At 39.5% G+C, this 20946-nt stretch overlaps 1 protein-coding gene across 1 annotated transcript in view; it reads right to left on the bottom strand.

Moving 5' to 3' along the window:
- Positions 1-15273, bottom strand: part of LRIG3 (leucine rich repeats and immunoglobulin like domains 3) — a 38476-nt gene extending 23203 nt beyond the window's left edge. Inside the window, exons 1-3 of the mRNA XM_041411250.1 lie at positions 14897-15273; positions 7738-7809; positions 7396-7470 (exon numbers count right to left, since the gene is read on the bottom strand). Coding sequence (XP_041267184.1) covers positions 7396-7470; positions 7738-7809; positions 14897-15084 — 335 coding nt within the window. The 5' untranslated portion in view covers positions 15085-15273. The remainder of the gene's footprint in view (positions 1-7395; positions 7471-7737; positions 7810-14896) is intronic.
- Between the last annotated feature and the right edge of the window lie 5673 nt (positions 15274-20946).

The raw sequence follows: 20946 nt of genomic DNA, 5'->3' as shown, positions 1-20946 counted from the left end.
TGCAAGCATAACTATTTTGGCAAAAGCTCACAACAGGAATAGCCCATTGCAGACTTGGTGAGCTGTGTGACAGTTAGTTAATACTAAAATCTTGGAAAATTTTAAATACGACCTAGATAACATCAGCATAGTGCCCTTGAGTATTATAAATCATCTTTTTAATCTAATGTATAGAGTTCCTAAGTAAAAACACCTTCTTTATCGTTAGAGAGCAACGCTCCCTTTTAGAGGGTGCAGACCAAAAGTCTAGGCAGTTTAGACTGCACACCCCTCTAGATGTACCCCTAACTTCAATCATTCAAGGTAAGCAATGTTCACCCATCCACTTCTCTTTCACTCAAGGCACAAGTGATTTTACTGCTCTATTGCAATCACCACCACCAATTCTCTAAAATATAATCCAAACACTTATGCCTGACCTCTCATTTTCATTCTCACTTCTCTCACTTTCTAGATCATATGCCCCACTCCTCTGTAAAATTCCTACCACTCTTCCATTCTGTCCTATCAGAACAGAGCTCTCTGTTTTTGTAGTCCATTCCAGTTCTTTTTAATTCACCTTTTCCTTTACCACTCTGATCAGAAAATCATGACAGATTTATCCACTGCAAATAGCTCATAAAATTTGCATTCCTTTCCATTCTCATTGCAAAAGTATTAATCTAGGCTCTCACTCACACGATTTTTGCTACAACAAACTCCGGGTTTCTATGTACTTCTTCTCTTTCCCATCATTCAGCCCAAATTGCTGTCATAAAAATTGAGTTTCCATGTCTGTAAGTCTGACTAAGTCAGGTTTCCTTACAAATTCTTTCATTTACTTCCTCTTAAGTCTCCACACCAAATGTCAAAGACTGCAAGAACTAATTCCAGTAAGTTCCTCGCTCAAGCTTTTTGCTAACAACTTCAGACCAAGTCACACATGGTTTACCACCACTCTGTTTTGGGACATTCTCCAAGTAGCCTTATGCCTGAAGCCCGGTCTGGCATTCCTCTATCCCTTCTTTCAATCCTTCTTCAAAACATACTCTTCCAGGCAGTGTCCAAATCTTAATCCTTCCCATAATAAAGTGGTAGCTGAAGAGATGACAAGGATGTAAAGTATTTGACCAATGTTTTCTTCATACTGGGATCCAGACTCCAGTTTAGTATGCTAGCTTTATAAACAAACAATACCACTTTCTCTGGCAAGCATAGAAGGGAAAGGCATTCACTCCTAGTGAATGTAAGCTTTCATTTTCAGGAGTTTCATCTAAACATCTTTCTTGTGACTGCAGCTTTCTAACTGCATACCGAGACAGCGTTCCCTGGATTTTACACACAGCTTTCACTCCCAGACCACTGTGAGATGACACAGGCAAACTCCTCATACCTATCCTTCTGTAATGCAGGCCTTTCACGGAGCTTTAAGTAACTGCCACAAAGTGCAAACTATCACTCTTATTTCCACACTGTCAGCTGGGACAAATGCATGATTTGGGTGTTTGCTTCAACTGAATTTTATTTCTCAGTATAATTATATGAAGCCTGATCCAGGATGCCCATTATCAAATAACATACATAAATACACTTTTCCACACTTTAAACAGAAAGGAACACACAATACTAAAAACAAAAACAAAAAAAAACCCTTTGCAATAGTAGAAGGGATTAATTGTCACCTTTCTTCAGTAACTATGTTTGTGCATAAAGTAAGATAAGTAACCAGGCTAATTTTGTAATGGCTGATCAGAAAGCTAAATTTAAAGCTGAAATAGTTTTTCTTACTATGAAAACTTGCGACCTGTGCAGTCACCGAGGACTAGCTACTTTACAGTTCTGTTGTCCTGTATTTATCTCCCGACCTTTTCTGTAAGTACTTTTTGTTCATTTACCATTTTAAACATCCAGGATACAAGATACATCCTCAAAGTCAGTAAATTTAAATTCAGCACATACTGACAGAAATACATTACAAGCTAAAGGCTGTAGAAAACCTTCAGAGAAGTGGCTTGTGGATTCTGTTCATCGTCTAACAAACACATGGCCACATTTCAAAAAACTGCCTCAATTTTGGCATCACTTTTAAGTATCTCTGAACTCAAAAGTGAATGGCCCCTGCCTTAAAGGCTTCCTGTACAGATAGAGTTGGAGGATTCCCCCAGCACAGCAGAGAAAAACCTCTACCATATCACATTTTCGTTATGTCTCTCACAAACAGAAGATTTCATATTCTAAAAAAAAAGTGAAGCAGGAACCTAATATAAAACACACATTAATGCAAGACTTGAAAAACATTCCTAAACTGCGAATCATTCATGCACCCTTTAACTTCCACACCACGACTTTTACATTTTCATCTTTGGCTTTTCTACGATCAAATATTTGTTTCTGCTCTAGACTAACACCATCAGTCTTTACAACGTAACAACTTGAATCACCTACACCATATGCTCTAGTGCCTTTAAATAAAATATCTCCAATAAACTGTAAAATTACAAGTCTATTTAACACTCCATTCTTGAAAACTACTCTAATGTTAGAATTTCACTATATGCAATAAAGACTTGTGCGTGTACAGCTCTTCTAGTCTCTACTGACTACAAGTGCATTACTACAGAACATATCCTGGATGTGGGCAATGAGAAACATGGGGGTTTTAAAACATAGTTCTACACATATGTTTAGATAAGAACAATAAATTCTAGTTGGAGAGACAGGATACTTCAATAGTCAAAGCTGTTCTGCCTCTGTAGTCACTGCTATCTTCCATTTTTTACAGTACTCAAGGATAAAGTGTACTGATGATGTTGGACTGTGTCGACAACTACGTATTTTTTTAAAATTCTCCAAGTAAAAGTTGCATGGGTTTCTTACTTAAACTGTATATCCTTAAACAAAATCTTACCTAACATTGCTGAATTTGCAAATCAGTCTCTTCCTTACAAAGTACTAGTAACATTAGAAGTAGTCAACATTTTTGGAAGAATTTTAAAGTAAAACCCCTGTGCAAAAGTAGCTGGTAGTTAAAACACCAAAAAGGACTTCTAGACAAGGCTATTGTACTTACACTATTTGGTTTCAATCTGTTTCTGGATTTTTCCCCTAGGTCCAAAACTACAACCGCAATAGATCTGAAAGGCAGTATTGGTTTTCTTCTCATGTCAAGATCTCTGGTTCAGGCAGATTTTTAGGATAAACAAGACAGAACTGGTACATTTTGAATAAGCAATGTCATTAGAATGGAAACAATTCTCAGAACTTTTGCTTGTTCTCCTAGAATGGGCATTAGTGCCCATTTTTGTACCTGATACAAAAGCATTCCATCTATCTTGGAACAGCAAAAAGGAAACTGTTTTTTCTCCAAGAAATGAATAATTCTCTACTACAAAAATTTAAAGCAATTCTCCATTAATTTAACTGTTTTTACATTTACTTCAGGAATGCAAACTAGAAAACTTCTAACATATTTTACTTCCAGGGATAGATAAATACGCTTACATTCGCATGTGGGCTGTCTACACATTATATACCTGTGGTAAGCAGTTGTTAAATCCAATACTCTTCTCAAAAGCTTATGTTGCCAGCACGTGGGGGACCTGACCTCCTGGCTAGAGCTATTATGCTAACAATCTCCGGCAAATACCCTAACTTCCCTCTTCCTTCGTATACTGCTCTCTTTATGCTTTCTCTTATAGAAGGTTATATAAAAGGGCTCGGTGGCTGTGCAAAAAGAACACCCTGCAATTTAATTTTCAGAGACTTGACCTGCACTTCCTGACCAGATATACCCCAAACTACTACCCATGTAGCTCACAGTAGTATCCAGATTCCCAGGAGGCTCACAAGCTCTAACAAGATATATACTCATCACATGAATAAAATCACAGGTAAATCTCCAGCCATGTAACGAGAGTGTGCCTGAACATCCTTGTATACTCACTCCTTCACACTGACGCATCTCCCAGGGTGGTGGTGAGGGGGTGTGCCTGCCTGACACTTTTCATTTCCAAGATGCTCAACCCTCAACTGGCATTGCTAAAAACAAAATATTAGCATTGCTGTTTCATGTTACAGACAGACTGGGACCATGAGACTGGGATCATCTCCTGCTCTGGGTATGTTTATCCTGAATAATTCATTAGTATGTAAATATCTCATGTAGATAAAATATCAATTTGATATCTAGAAATGAGGTAGCTCCAAAAGTGGAAAGTGGACTAACACGATAATCCACTCATGCTTGTTTATATCCTTCGAAGAATTCAGACATACATGGCTGTGTGGGGATACCTGCACTATTATGGAGACATATCAGCAGTGTAATTTCCTCTGCAGGGCAAGAAAATTCTTGCAGAACATGTAAAATTCCAAGGGTCCCCAACTCAGTGAGAATTCTTCACAAATGAAAGAAAAAAACTTGTAATAGAGCTTCTTCAACAATGAAGATATTGGCAAGAAAAGAGGGTATTGCTTCCACAGCATTCCTTGAAGATTCCTTGGAAAAAAAAAAACAGCTGGCTTTTCAACTGACAGTAATGAACCAACATAGATGTATCTCATAAAAAGTGTAATCAAGTCTAGAAGACTATCGCCCTCTTTTCCGCTATCACTTGAAAGCCAGAACAAAGACTCAACATGGAAACAGTGGTTTGCTTTGGAAAGGCTTCACAACCCCCTTTCTTATAGAAGTTTAAAATCCTGGAGAAAGTCATCAGATGTTTCTCTGAAGAGTGACTCTAAAACTTTTATTCTAATTGTTCCATATGTGTTCTCTTCACATGACTTAAGATATATTAAATCAGCTCAATTCAATCCCTTCAAGTAACGTCCACCACAGAAAAACCAAATACACACATTTTTTCCCTTCTAAAAGAAACCCTAGCATTAGATTATTTGTCCATTCATGCTACCACAATACCGTATATATTTTTATGCCAAACAGCTGTATGTTTATTTCTCTTTATTTATACTATTTTCTATGAAATTAAGTTTAATATCTTTACATAAATAATATCCAACCAATAAGAACAGGAGGCTCAGGGGAGACCTTATTGCTCTCTAAACTACCTGGAACGAGGTGGGAGTTAATGGAATTCTGCCATGATTTAACACATCAGGATCTCAGCCAAATCTCCTCTCTGAAGTAACAAGCAATAGGACAAAAGAAAATGGCCTCAAGTTGTGTCATGGAATGTTTAGACTGATATTAGGGAAAATTTCATCATGCTAAAGGTTGTGAAACATTGTAACAGGCTGCAAAGGGAAAGGGATTAAGTCACCATCTCTGGAAGTATTTACAAGATGTGCATATGTGGCTTTAACAGACATGGTTTAGTGGTTGACAGTGCTGAAATAATGGCTGAACCTGATGATCTTAAAGGTCTTTTTCAACTTAAACAATTCTGTGATTCTACTCTAGGTTTAAAGAAAAGCTGTGCAAAAGAGACAAGATGATTTATTTTTGGACAATACAATACAACTCTAATTTTATGTCCTATGTTCATATGTTTTGATACAGAACAAACAGTTATCTTAACTACTGTAGATTAGAATTCGTAAGTTAACACAAAACAATAAAGTACTTATTTCTGCCATATTAAACTCCAGGAATCTCTGCTGTAGTTGTAGAATAGGTATTAAATCTCAGCCGTAGCACAGTTACATTCAGTAATCTCCTTATCCACACACAGAATTAGAATGAAAACCAGTTAACACCCAACCAGAGCAACTTTAACTGCATTAGTAGTGGGATAAAAACTTTTAGAAAATACTTATTTTTCTTTCAAGTGCTAGAATATACAGTGCATAGCACAGATCTAACAAAGATTTTTCCATGTTTGACTGCCTGAGTAAATGTCCCAAGCCATGGACATAAGGATATGAAACAAACAATTCAACAGCGACTGATAATTATTTTTTCTCTCAAAGGAATACCAAAATTTTTGCACAGCTGCAAAAGAATGATTTTAGCTTCCTCTAAACAACAATTGCTGAGTTTCCATAAGAAGGAGAAATACTAAGAATTCAGAAATAAAGTAAAACTATATAAACCACTTTATTATGCTAACATTTCTAGAAAAAAAAATATATATATACGTATTTAAGAAATAAAAATTTTAGATCAATTAGATGCTTGAATGCTATGCCAGTGTAAAAGTTATGCCAGTGCTACTGCAAAAATAAAATATGTGCTTAAATTCAACAGTTATTTGTCAGACACCATCTGCTTTTTCTTTCACTCCTTTCTGATTCTGATCTGTAAGAAACCACATCAGTATCAAATGTCACTTAGTTCTTATTCAAACAGAGCAGCCCAGACACAGCGGCTGCACCAGCTGACTTGGCTGACCTAGGCCTAGAGAAAAAACAAACCCCTATAAATCACCAGATGTAAGCAATTGAATAGTGATCAATTTAATTAACTGAACAGCTTTCCAAAGTTTATTGTATTGTTTTAACCCTTCAGAATTCTTCAAGAAAAGTAACTTGTAATTTGTATTCAAGGACAGGATTTGGCCAGAGGGCTACATATTATTAACTTTAGACACTTTAGATTCCCAGTGATAAAACACAAATCCCACACATGAAAATCAGGTCTTTTTTTCTAACTAATAGTATGATAGTGACTACTTTTCTACACCTTCCTTCAACAGTTTATTGAAACTAAATCACAGAAAAGAAATCCAACTAATTTATCGTTACAATATCACAAATAAGATTTCCTTTAAAATCAACTTTTTTGTTTATGGGCTCTATATGCCTTTTACAACTTTATACTCACATTACAAATGAACACCAAGTAACCTACTCATTTCTTTCATGAAATGCAATGAACATGGACACAATCATGTGTCACAATTTTATGTATTAACTGCAGTAAAAAAAAAAAAAAAATGTGCCACACGATAAAATGGGCTCCAAAAAAATTTTTCAAGACATTGGCACAGTATCTTCTAACCTAGATACCTGTTCTGAAGCTGCATCGTGAGGGGATTTCCCTGTATCATCCAGTGAAATTAATGGAATTCTGCCATGATTTAACACATCAGGATCTCAACCAAGATGCACAACGACAGAGTACAAGTCTTGTTTTAAAGACAGCACTGTACGAGTTTGTGTAACATTTACAGACACTTGTACAGTGCCTAGCACAACAGGACTGAGGCTTCTGGGTACTACCACAACATAAATTAATTCTAATGCAGTCTTTGTATTTGGGAAGCACAAAAACTACAAGGATTAAGCTCAATTATACACATTTTAAAGAACTACTAAATAATATGACATAATCAATTCCTAACCACAAGCTGCTCTATTTCCAATTATTTTACTTTAATCTCTGTAATGCACATATTTCCATGAACCTTGTAGAGTCAGTTCCACTAACCAGGGACAAGAGTAAGATTTACTTACAAAGACAGAAGAGTTATATTTGCCGAGACTGGTCCCAGATCCGGAATGATCTCCAGTTCATTGTTGTTCAACTTCCTATTAATATTACAAAAGGGAGAGTTAACTTTGATGTTAATCAGATGTACGTTGGACTTGCTAAACTGCTGAACTGTGTCACCTTGAAATTAAAAAATAATTCCAGTTTCACTTAATGTGAAATATCAGAACAGCAAGTATCTTTGTTGTTCAAGCAACCATCCCTAGAGAAATAACTATACAATTAGCATACACAAACACAGGTTGGGTATTTTTGGTTGGGGTTTATGTTTTGGTATGTTTTTTAATTAAGACAAATTAACTTACACTTCCTGAAGACTGTGAAGGTGATCCAAGATACTGGTCTTGATTGAAGATAATTTGTTGTGACTTAAGTCTCTATGAGGTTACAAAAATAAACACCCTGTCAGTTTTCCCATAAGATATCAGGTAAAGCAGTGCAATTTCATCCAAATTATGTTCTCACTTGTCTCCAAGTACATAAAAAGATTCCTTTTATTAGCAAAATTATAACAAACTTATTTGCTTACACAAGATATAAATATACAAATACAAATACCTTGATCACTGCTAGCAGTGTCAAAGGAATTCCTACTATCTCTAAACAATATAGAACTGTTCATTGGAATGTACATAGGACCCATGGAAAACATCTTAAGATTTTGACTCAGATACACCAACAACCACTCTCCCACATCCCCTCACAACAAAAAAACATGGCTATAACAACCTCTTGGTTACTTCGACAAGGAAAATTCAAAAAACAATAGTCACTGTAGTCTCATTCCTTGGGTTAATCATAATATTTCACTCTTTTCACCCACATCTCAAAAGCAATGCAGAGCTCACAAATACATCATGACGACCATGCATAAATCGCAACTGTATTTGCATGCTTCCACAAAATTCTGCACACTATTCCCACATAACCAAATTTAATGGTGATCTTAAGAAACAGCAGAAGAAAACAGACATAGCAAGGGCTAATTCTGAGTTTTAAGATGTCTCCATACTGGTGATATTAACACCACACTTAATTACCCTTGAAGAAGTAGCTTGTGCCATGTTGAAGATCCCAGTATATACTGATGCAGCTTATAAGCAATTGTTCACACCTTTGCAGCATTTGCTACAAAACAAGTCAGGTACTAAAAAGACTTCTTCTTGACCCCAAGAAATATTTTTCCTTACAGTGGCATGCATCTTTACCCTCTCAAACACTTGGCATTATACAAGAGTCCCAAGAAATTTTTGCTGTAGCCTCAGAAGTACTGGAAACGTAACACAAAGAAGAGTGACTGTAAAGTAAAGGACAGAAAAGCTAACTGCAGGAACTCAAACCTGTACGTCTCTAAACCTCTGCACAAGTGGTACAGACTCACAACTCATCTTGTAACCATGACTAGCTCTGCTGAGGGCCTCCCCCTGCTCAATCACTCATCCACCAAAATGTGCACTTTTCTGTTCCCCTACTAGATTATCACTACCTCACCAGCATCAATCCAGCCATCTGCAAGCATTTGTTCCAAGTTAAAACACTGCATTTATCCAAGCCAGCTAACAAAAATGACATTATTTTATTGAGTTCTTAAATTCTCCAGTTTGTAATGCAGACACATAAAGAAATGAATCAGCACACCTCAGCAGTGAGCAGCTGTAGTATCAGGTAAAGGGTGCTTTAAAAAGCAACCTTTTGAAAAAAAAAATTGCTCACACTCCATGATACTTTTCCCCATGCTAATTAAGCACTTAAGAGTCATCCACCACAGCTGGGGTCCTCACCAAGCCACACAAGTGTCATTCCAAGCTGAATCTATGAGGAAACTACACGATTCCTCACTTTTTCTGGGTAAGATGACTCAGTAGAGTCATCTGTGCTGAGCACACCAAACGCAGGTCTGACTGCCATGGACGTGTCTACTCTCCATCCACAGTTCCAGAAGTGAAGAAAGATGATGAACAGCATATCCCTTCTGCACACAGACCAGAACTGGCTTAAACGAAGCCAAGTTCAGGGTCTGTGCTAGACGTTCTGCTCTGTGACTAAGCCCTGAAAACCCACAGATCCAGAGAATTCCAGTTTCCCTGCATCCGTAACTCCACATCCTCAGACACAGGTGGAATTCTGCAACCCAGCCAGGCACCTGGGTTTCCTTAGCAGAACATGTGGATAGTAAAACGGTTTTAGATTCTCCCAACTGACTCATTCAATGTTGCCAGGACAGTTTCATCACCACTTTTGTCCTCTCCTACAGCGGGCAATTAAAAAATCCCCCAGTAATAATAATAATTAAGCATAAAAAATAATCCCAGGCACATACGGGTATTATGAGGGGTACCACCAGTACTCAGCTGTAAGGTGTGCTCTCAGCCAGCCAACTGGACCAGGCCCAGTGAGTTGCTGAGCTGTGGCACAAGAGCCTGGTTCAAAGCCACAGGTAGGGAAAAGATGTGCTGTGTTTCCCAAGCCAGGACTGCACAGGGCAGAGCTGCAGGTGTGAATGGCATCTTCCAGAACAAAAGAAGGGGCTGAGGGCTGGGGGAGAGCCACCTACAGAAGGGGAACAATTACACCACCTTCAGGTGGCCACAGAGGGAATGTTTTCAGAGACTCAGCTCTGGACTCAAGCACCTAATATAAATGCCTTGACTTTCAAGTGTCTAAACCCCTACAGATTTTCCTCTTAACAATGGAAAACCAATACAGTGTCAATGTTTTCAAAAGCCCACTAATTTTAGCTCCACCATTATGATTTTGAGCTCTCCTGTATATTAGGTTAACCACACTAAAGTTAGAGACTGCATCTTTCACTGCTTAAAGATCTAGTGCAAACATCCTCCAGGCCATACACTGGAGAAAAATCCCTTTGTTTGACATCTGAAGGCATTACCTGCACAGATTTGAAATTTTCACACTTCATTCTTAAGTGTAAATACTGAAAAACTATCTGATACAAAAATCTAGACAGAAATATAACTTGGTCCTTGAAGGCAGAGTAGAGACAGTTTTCACCCTTAAACTTAATTCAATATTTGGCTTTAGTCTGTAGGGATTATAAGAACTATGCAAATAAACAGCCAAAATTCAGTTAAGTTATGGCTGTTAGTGCCTAACATGTTACTTTTGTTCACGCTTCAGAAAAGACTTAGGAATCAGTAATTATTTCAACAAAGAGCTTTCAACTTTAGTGCTAAAAACCTGCATTTCTTCATTTCACCTAAAAACTCTGCAAAAGATTTATTTAAGGCAAGTTTGCCTAAAGGACCTACCAGACAGTAACAGACGTGAGTAGATTTGTTCTGCTGGAGTTAAAACATGTTAAAAAAAAAATCTGGCAGAGTCCTTAAACTATAAAAATCCTGCAATTACAACCACTGCTGTGCATGATCACCACACTGGAGCCAGACACTTTCACTCATAGCTTAAGCTCACATCCATCTGGAGTCTATCAAGGCAACCGTGAGCGTAACTAACACTAGGTTTCAAACTACTTTTTTTGGTGTTTGTTTTTTAACACTAAAGATACATTCACATTTTCCAAGTAGCACCTACTTTAAAAAATACATACATAAAAATTTCTTATGCCTGGTTTACTTACACCAGGTTGTCAAACACAAGATGGAAAAAAAAAATTCCCAAAGCAAAAAACCAACAAAAAATGCCCAACCTCCAAACAATACTGAATTGCCTGTTTCATACAGTATATATGCTTGTCTACCAATACTTACATAAAATACGTACTATACATATTTTATTAAGCATTACTTCAGTACTACTGGCATAGGAAACTTCATGAAAATTCGGTAAAAAAAGCCTTGCAAGTTACATTTTAAGTTCAATCAGAGTGGCTGAAAGTGAACCAAGAGTTAAAATATTTGCCTTTTACTAATAATCTAAGTGAAGCATAAACCTGTAGAAGTGTTTCAAACTTATAAGCACTGTATTGGCACAATTTTTTACAATATAAAAATCTATCATCCCACTTGCAAAGCTACAAGTTGATTTCAGTCCAATGCATTTCTCAACATACCTTAAAACATGTATGAAGAGAAAGTTGGAAAATTAAATTCTATTTTTCCTTCACAGAAATGGAACTGACATTGTTCAAACATTATTACTACGTGTTTTCCACTTCTAAACTTTCCCTGTATGTTAAAGCTAAATTACAAGAGGGGAAAAAATTCCCTCTGTGATTACTTTTGCTACTAGAATCTCGAAAGTCATAGAAGACAGAACATACTCTGAAAAGTCAGGAATCAGTTACTTATTAAGAAATTCTTTATAGCAATAGTAAGCATATATACTTCTACTTCTCCTCACATTTCTAATAGAAGTGATTGGACATTTAAGTAGAATTGCCTCCACTTGAGAAAGTATGCCATAGATTTTATCCCCAAATAATCTGTTCTATGGAAGAAACTATTTCCTTTGTTCCATTATGTTTGTATGACCAGTTTTTGTAACTCACAAGTCCCAGCACCAGCTAAACTTAACTCTGTACATAAATGTTTGTGTGATTAAAAAGTGAAAGGAAGACTAATGCATAGAGGGAGAAAGCAAGTGCTTCTTCACACATTTTATAGATACAACTTTTAGACTCTAACTTAATTTACAACACTTAGTCACAATTATCATCTTCTTCCTTGGAGAACTCAGAAACCTGAGCCCCAAGTCAAATTTTAAAATGCAAATCCAGCAACAGTTCCTTAATCAGTCCCACTGGGGCCTATAGAGCTGCTAATTCAGCAGAAATCAGCAGAGCTGAAAAACAAAAAGCCAGGCTGTAGCTGTTTTAAGACACTGATCCAAAGTGACTCATAAATCAGCTTGCTATGTTCAAGCTTTAGTCTGGAAAATATTGAAAAACGGCTGTGAAAACCATACAGCTTTTTTTTTTCTGGCAATTGTGGTAGAGAACTAGAGGATTTACAAAATGTAAATACTAAAGACGTAATACAAACACAAGTGAAAACCATTTTTCAGACTTTCCCTCCTGCCCCACCGACAGTTCTAGCATTCCTGAGTGAACCTGGCAAAGGGTACTGCAGTGCCACTGGGAGTTTGCACACATGGAGGACTCTGGCCAGTGCTCAACACTCTTCCTCCTCCACCAGCTCCAACAACCTCACATTCTTGCAATATCAGGATACACATCGTGGAATTAAATGGAAATCCAACTTCAAAACTATCTGTACACAAAGCCATTATAAATGTTTATCAGTTTTCAGCAGACTGTTACCTCTCATGAAGCCAAGGTAATAGAAAAAGGCATTTTTAGCTAAAATCACAGTGAAGCTGGCAATTATAGCCTGTTTACACTCCACTTTGTGAAGACACTTCCATACAACGCAGTAGACTCACACCTACCACCAAGAAGAAGGGGACATCAGACATGTTCATTTTTTTTCCCCTCTTTGTCCATTTTGAGGTCACTTATTTTATTTCAGCAGGGAATGTGAACAAAAAAAAGGCATGAAAGTATCCAGCAGCAGGAGTTTCGAAAACCTACTCTCCGTATGGGTGAGTACAAATGGGCAAAGGAAGGTGTAAAGCCTCACATGGGCCTAGACCTTCTCAGGCAGAAGAGCTTCAACTCTCCTGCTTGGGGGTCTCGCCTGTGTATGTTAAGAACGTGGTAAAAAAAGTTGTTGTTTCCTCAAGAGGACTGGAAAGCCTGCAATTAAACTACTAGCCTTTGGCTATACCCACTACAGGGTTTCATGGAAAACACAGCAGATATATAGCAATAAAATTCATAAACAGTCTTTTACAATTTGTAATGTGCAGTTTGTTGCAACAATAATCCAAGTAGTCAAACTTTTTTTGCCTATGTAAAGCTGAACGCTCTAATTACCAAATTGCACAATCCCAGGTCCAAGTACTGGGGTAGCTGGAGGTAACAGACAAGGCTACACTCTTCCTTGTTCTTATTAAGAGGGGAAGGAAGAAAGAGCTGGGTACTTCTAAGGCATTTGTCACAAACTAAAGAAATATTTACACAAAAGTGGCCAGACCACATGGTTTGGTGACACCTACAAAGATGTCCTTCTGTGAGTTTAAAAGCAAGTGACACAGCTGTCCAATGAGTAATCACAGCAGGGTTTCTTACAACAGACCAAAGCTTATTTATACAAGCGGAACTTATTTTCTCACACTTTTAAAGGAATGTGAACTTACATAAGGGCAATTTACACTACCAAGGGATTTCTAATTAGGAAAATGTCCCTTGTGCTAACAAAAAAAGCCCTGCAATGTGTTGTATTGTCTCTCGGGAACATAAGTGGAAAAAAACAATTTGGATTACTGCTAACAAAAAATGCTTTTTAAAGCAATTCTAAAAAAATGAAAAGTTCTGTGTTTTCCCCCTTTTTATTTACCACATCTGAATTTTAACAGCACTGACGTATGCTAAGAAATTAAACTATAATGCTTACCTTATATCAAAACAAAATCCTTAGGTTTTGTCAGAAAACTTAAGTGGGCATACTGAAACCGTTCAAAAAACTAAGAGGAATGAAATACAATAGAAAGCAAAACCAGTTGCTGAATGTAAAGCACATTGTTTCAATCACATAAGGGAAAAAAAAAAGTTTCTTTCCCCTCACACTTTGGTACACTAGCCCTGGAAATATTCAACTCCCAGAGCCATGCCTGTGTTCAGTTCCATATGGTGTCAATACAGCCATCTACATTTCATGAGTAAAGCAGCATGACCTCCAGACGAGGCAATTGAACAGAATTAGCCACAACTAATTGAAAGTCTTCCTGTTTACTTTAAAGCCCTTATCTCGATCTGCTTTGAAAATGTAACAGAAAATTAATAGGACTAATATAGAAGATCTTTCAGTGACAAGCGATTAAAAACAAATGTGAGAAGTCCCTCGGCCATTTTCAAGCTTTTAGATAGCTGACCTAATTTATGCTTTTTCTATAAAAGTTTGTCACTGAAAGTAACTTTTCCTCAGCCCTCGAGTTCGCGCTGCTCTGGATTCGGGCACTGCGCGGCACCGCGCCGAGCGGGCCCGCACCATCGCCAGCGCCAAAACTACCCAGGAATGAAGAGCTGCACGAAGAAAACCGACAGGAGCTTTCCCAACACACCGACCAGCGTTAACGTAATGATTACTGCACGTTGTCCAAGAAAGTCAACAGAACTTTTTCCTCGCCCTCTCCGACACTGAGCAGCGCTCCCAGGCCCATTTCAGCCGGGCGCTTATCGCCACCACCGTCCGGGGCCGCAGTCCGCCCCAAGGGACGCTGTCCCGCTGCGGTCGCCGGCGACCTCGCCGCGCCCGCTGACAGCACGGCCGCAGCCCCAGCGCTGCCCGCTCCTACACCTCGCTGCAGCCACCACACCCGCGCTCTCCTCAAAGCCCGCCCGTCCGCGGCTCCGGGGGCAGAAGATGGCGGGCGGGCGAACGCAGACCCCCAGCCCGCCAGGCAGCCCGCCGCCCCGATACTCACAGCTGTACCGCCCCCCGCGGCAGCCGCTCGGGCAGGCGGCTCAACTCCAAGCGGCTGCAGGCGACGAGGTGCCCAGCGCAGCGGCAGGGCGCGGGGCAGCGGGCGGCGGCGGGGCGGCCGCCCAGCAGCAGCGGCAGCAGGAGCAGCGCCGGGAGGACGGCGAGCGCCGAGCGGGGCCGGCGGAGCATGGCGGGCTCGGAGCCGCTGCCCGCGCTCCCGTCCCTGGCGTTCGCCCCACTGACAGAGCCGAGCGCGGCACAACCTCCTGCTTCTCAGCGCGGGTGGCGGCTGCCGCTCATGCCCCGGAGCGACCGTTGAGGGGGGAAGGCGGTGGGAGACGGGTGTGTAGAAAAAAAGTAAAGAAAGCGGGAGGGGACCGCAGCGCCGCCACTGCCGCCAGCCACTCCGCAAACTTTCCGCCACCTCAGCCCGCCTCCGCGCGGCCGGGGGAGCCCCAAGCACGGCCCGCCCCGCCGCAGCCCCCTCCCCGTGCCATGTGACAGCCGCGGCCGGGCCCCGCGGGGCTGGGGTGCGGGATGGCGGGCCAGAGCCGAGGTGCGCCGGCATCGTGCCCCACTGCTGCCAGGCCTTGGCGGTAGCACCCCCGGGCCCCCGCCCCGCCGCACGGCGGGCGCTACGGTGGGATTTTGCTGCCGTCCTCGGCCTCTCCATGGGCGGGCGGGAGCGTGCCTTGTGTGCCCTGAGCGTCACCCACCACGCCCGGGCCGAGGTGAGAAGGCACGGGCACCGTGGTCATGATCGCGCCGGGTTTCCCTTTGCCATGACGCCAGGTAGCGTGTGTCGTGGTAATCCAGAAGTTGCTCCAGAGGCCCTAGGCTTCCCAGCCAAGCCTGGGGTCACTGGCATGTAAAAGGTGAGGTGAGGTTAACTCCTGCCTTCCGGGTCCTACATGGCTAGTCCAGACACCGTAATTAAGCCCATTATGTTCCCCACAGGATCCCGGCTCCAAAGGTTCAGGGAAGTGGGCAGGACGTAGGGATTCCTCATGTCTGAGGTAATCGATGTAATTTAAGTAAATACCTATTGTTCAAGTTCCATATGTAAGTGCGGACCCTGCAACGGGTTCAGTTACTGAAGGCTTCACACCCCCTACTCCGCAGGAGCAGCCGCTATCAAATTGCTCAGGAACACTGCTTTCCCTCCCATCTTTATAGGTGCACCTGAAGGATGGCAGACATCTGAGACAGTGTGAACTTGAAGCCCCAAGAAGTTTGACAGCTCCAGTATCAAGATTTGTAAGGCTGAAACTTTGTCCTGGTTTTTATTGTTTCCATGAATATCTCATGGTACGGGGATTTTTGTTAAAGAAACAAAACTACATTTTAGCCAGGAGTTATGAGTTTGCAAGACTGACAAGACCTAAGTAACTACAAACATTCATGTGCCACTGTCAACATAACTGGTTCAGATGCATAGGGTGTGCAGAGCTCTGCAATGTTTTGTCAGCTTGAGCTCCACTGACCATTGGTGTTCCCTAAGGAAATTACCATGGGAAAACAAACACATGCTGCAAGAACACACTTTTTTCTACATATAAAAGCAAGCAAATAAGCAAAGGAACAAAATATAGGATAGAAATTACTTAGTATGTCTTTACAAGTTATTTTTTATTTAAAGTGAATGAAAACTGTCCTGGTACAATTGGCATGTCAGTTTCGCAATTTCTTTTCCAGTCTTCCTTTGGAAAACATTAGGGTGACATTAGATCAACAAAGCCTGTGAAACACTAAGCTGTTCTAAACAGTCAGCAGGACAATGCCCAGTCTGGATTTTTGAAGCTATCCATGATTAGTCTGTACCCATTTCCATGGAAGTCAGTGGGAAAACTGCTTTTCTCAAGTTCCAGCATTTGTTCTAGCTGTCCAACTGTTTCACACTGTAGCACCGAGATAAAAGAGACACTGGCACATGTTGTGTTTGTGTATAGGTAAGATATGCTATACTTGCTAATTTTGCAAAGTAATCAAAAATCCAAGAGAAGCATCTTTATGTTGCTCCAAGTAATTATTGAAGGATCTACAAGAATTTAAATAGATTTAAAGTAACTAAGCTTTGTATTATAGCTCCCGGAATTCACAGCAAAGGGCCTCACTTTTCTGGGAAAAGTGAGCTTCTCTTATCTTAAGTGTTGGTAAGGGTGGTGTGATTCACTAGTAGGTGGCAAGAGAGTCATTAAGCTGTCAGCTTTAACATCCAAGGAAAAGAAAAATTAAAAACAAAGCATATTGAACTTAATTTATCATAGCAGTCAATAATATATGTGGTGCTTATGTGAACTGTGGAACAAGAGAGAATCTGAGAAACAATAGCAGGAAAAAAATAGATGAAAAGGGCAGGAACTTCTGGTTTTGTAATTTTGAAAACCACTCATGCAGTCAGGGAATACTGTGTCCATGGAAAAACCTAATGCATATTTAGTGCTAATAATATATGAAGCTGGTTTAAGTTAAGCATGGTAAATCAATCCAGAAAATTAGTTCATTTGTCTTTGCAGCTTCTTTTCTCAAAATAATCAATATTATGAATCCTACAATGCTTATGTATACTTAATATATAAGTATGTGTACTTCAGGGTCCATGATAGAAAGTCTTTGTTCCTACAGGGAGATTTGCTCTCTTCAGAAGTCTCAGGGACTGGTTCTGCACCTCATATGAGCACTGCAAGCTCTTGCGACCCTCAGTTCCAGGAGTGTCTTCATCGCTGGTTTTAGTTTCAGTGTGCACTGTGACTGTACATAAGCACATACAAGTCTCTTTTTCACAAGTTTTGCTGGACTACATCTTACAAGCTTAAAAGTAAGCTTATATCAAAATAAGAGGTCTCCCATTCATCTACCCTGTTATCTCCACATGTAGCAAGGAACTTCTGGTGATCATTCTTTGGCATTGCTATTACCATAATGGCGGATTCACCAGGATTAGGGGACTGATTTGACTGAAACCCCTTAAAAATAATAACATCCCCCCCTCCCCTCCCACGCACACAAACACACTTTCTTTAATTCTGAGTTGGAATAATTTCCTTACCCAGTTTTCCATGTAGCTGCACAAGGAAGAGACTTGTGGTTATGCAAAGACAGGTCCTTTCCATGACAGCCTGAATACAGGTCAGCCTGGGGGAATGATGTTGAGGAGGGGGGAGCATGGCTGCAGAGAAAAATTCTTGAAAAACTAGACTCTCAAGCTCTCTCTTTGGCAGATGAGATTAGTTTCCTCCACAACACTGTCAAGCATAGTCCTGTGGATGAGTTGGTAGTGGAGGGCAGAGGATTGTGTAGTGAGATACAGCTCACTGTTTTGGATGTTATGGCTTGATTCTAATGGTATCATTGTTAGTCTTTGATTATTGTAAATCAGAGTCAAGTTCAAACATATGTTGTTTAAAATATGTGTTCACTTCAGGCAAAAGGCACACCCAGAAGCTGTCTAAGTATGATTTTTTTTCTTTTTGCAGATCATTAATGCACTGAAATCAGGCACTGCTTTCAAATAATCTACTTCCAGAAAAAGTCAACCCTAAATCAGACTGGGTTTAGCAGATTATTAAAAATAATTTACCTATTGCCAAATTTAAGCAAAACTAAATAAAGGTACTATACATTTTCTGTTCTGAATTCAAATTAGAACATCTTTCATAACATTAATAAGAGTTCAGTTAATCTAATTACAGGTTTTTTATTCATTTTGCAAAGGAATCTCAAGTCATTACATGAGACACATAGATAGTTGTATATAGTTATGTGTAGTTAGTATTAGTCTGCAGGACTAATATCAGAAGGTCAAAGGGACTGAACAGTTACATCTACTAAGTTTTAAATGATTTTGTCCACTAAGGCCACCTCAGGAATTAAAAGTCTTCCCAGGTACTCCTGGATCATCTTGTAATCCAAATCTATGTCTGTTCATTTCAGACTTTTCTACTTTTCATGGGTAAATGAAGTGATTTGGGTAGGATTCAGCAGCAAAAAGCAGAAGCAAAGCAGAACAACATTGCTTACACTCTGACACATCTGATAGAGTGACATAGAAACCCATGGCCCATCTATTTACGTTCTGTCAGTAAATGACCTGTAGGAGCAGTGGCAGAATTAATGTCCTGTCTGTTTACTCCTAAACTTCTTCCACAGTTCAGTTTTATTTATTGTCAAAGAAGATGTTTAGGGCTATCTGAGAGAAGGAAATTAAGAGATCATGCTCTCAAGATCATTACTGTCTTTTGGAGATTCACCAATTTAGTCCATTAAAAATAATAATCTTAAGGCTAACAATTTTTTTTTTCTAAAACCACAGCTGGAGGGAGAGATGAACCAGTGAGACCCATCCTGGTTATAAAACAAAAGTGGAGCAGGATATGCTTTTTGTGGAGGCTGCTTGCCTACATGAAATACCTTGCAATAGGCAAGAGAAAGTTTTGCCTCAGGCACCTGTCTGGAAGTTATTGAAGACTCCCACAAAACCTCTGTATTGTATGCAGAAGAGCCTTTTTACTTCTTTGTGTGTAAACAATAATCACATCCAATGTCTTGGAATATTTTTCATGGAAATTACTCTAAATGAAGAGCTTTTCTACCTTCCTTCTGCCCATTTGGTATTGCAAATGATACTACTTTTAGATTATAGCAGCACTAAGACTTCATGACCGTTTATTTCAAACCCTATGATTAACCATTGCAATTTCATTTGCATTTGAGAAAAATAATAAAATATTCTTAAATAATTTACTAGTAATTGTTAATCTCCTTCTAGTGTGTCATAACTCCATGGTGAATATTCCAAGGTGCATACAAAAATTTATTTTTGGTAGTAATTATAATTGACTTTATGTGATCCAACAGTGAAACCATGAAAACCAAATTATACATAATTTGAATGCACTGATTACAACCAGAAAAACCATATGAACTCTTTCTAAAGACTTTGCCTAGGGCAGAAAATGTTGAGCTTTTATAGAATTCATCCAAACAGTGAGTCTTTGCCTCTATTACAAATAAACTTAAAGCATCCTAAGGCAATCCGCATTAGTGACAATTGTTAATGTCTTCAAGTCATGTCCTGTGTGGGGCTAAGTAGGAAGTTAAGTGCTTGATTGGAAGGACAATTAAACAATCAACAGCTACAATGATGTAACTTCAAAGAGAAAAAAATTAAGACTTAGTTTTTTGTCATTAAGGAACACTCAAGTTGAAATGTTGTCAATTTGAATAAAAATAAGTAGATGTAATTTCAGGATGGTGCTACTGTAATAAAACACCTGCCAGGTCTGTTCTACCTGTTGTTTCAGTTTGTTGAGGGTTAAAAATAGTCTTTTAAAATAAGTAAACATTTTGTGGTAAGAAAGGCCATGTGGTCCAAAAGGGAATCTGAAAGAGTGCTCAGCTGAACCTAGCAGTGGCTCTTCCGACAGTAATTTCTTTGGCTCTTCCCTGCTGCCCTTCCTTAGGGTGGGGGTTTGTGGTACCTGAAGCTCAAACATAAGTTCCTTTTTACCCCAGGAAAAAGGGCTTGAAGGCTTTATCTGCTTAAATAGTCAGAGACTGATTTTTAAGATTTATATCAGTATTTTGCAATCTCAGTGTTAAGTATTTGCTACTTTTAGGTGTGTAGCTCTCCTTGAAGTCAACTGCTTAAAGAATCTCACAGCAAGAAATCAATGGGAGTTAGGCCTTAAATCTTTGAAAAATTTATGTCTGATTGTCTGTTCTAGGGGGAGAACGAGCTGCAGCTGGGACTCATCTTGTGTAATTTTAGCAATTTGGAAGTTTGGTATCTCTTCTAAAGCATTTGTATTAGCTTCTTCTGTAGTCAGTAGAAAAAAGACAAATCCAGGAAGTGATTACTACCTTTCTAAAATACACAATCAAGGAATTTAGAATGAATCAGTCTCTGGAGATTTTCTCCTTCTGTATAAAAAGAACCTTATGACTAGTTTAGTCTAGACCCTGCTTTTTCAAATGATTCTCAATGTCTGCCTTCAAACATACGCATTAAGCTAAACAGAATAATACTGGAGCATACTTCTCAAATTTATT

This window comes from Onychostruthus taczanowskii, unplaced genomic scaffold (genome assembly GCF_017590055.1).
Source record: "Onychostruthus taczanowskii isolate IOZ18803 unplaced genomic scaffold, ASM1759005v1 scaffold35, whole genome shotgun sequence".
Taxonomy (NCBI): Eukaryota; Metazoa; Chordata; class Aves; order Passeriformes; family Passeridae; genus Onychostruthus; species Onychostruthus taczanowskii.
Note: the sequence above shows the minus strand (reverse complement) of the source record. Positions and strands in the feature narration are given on the sequence as shown.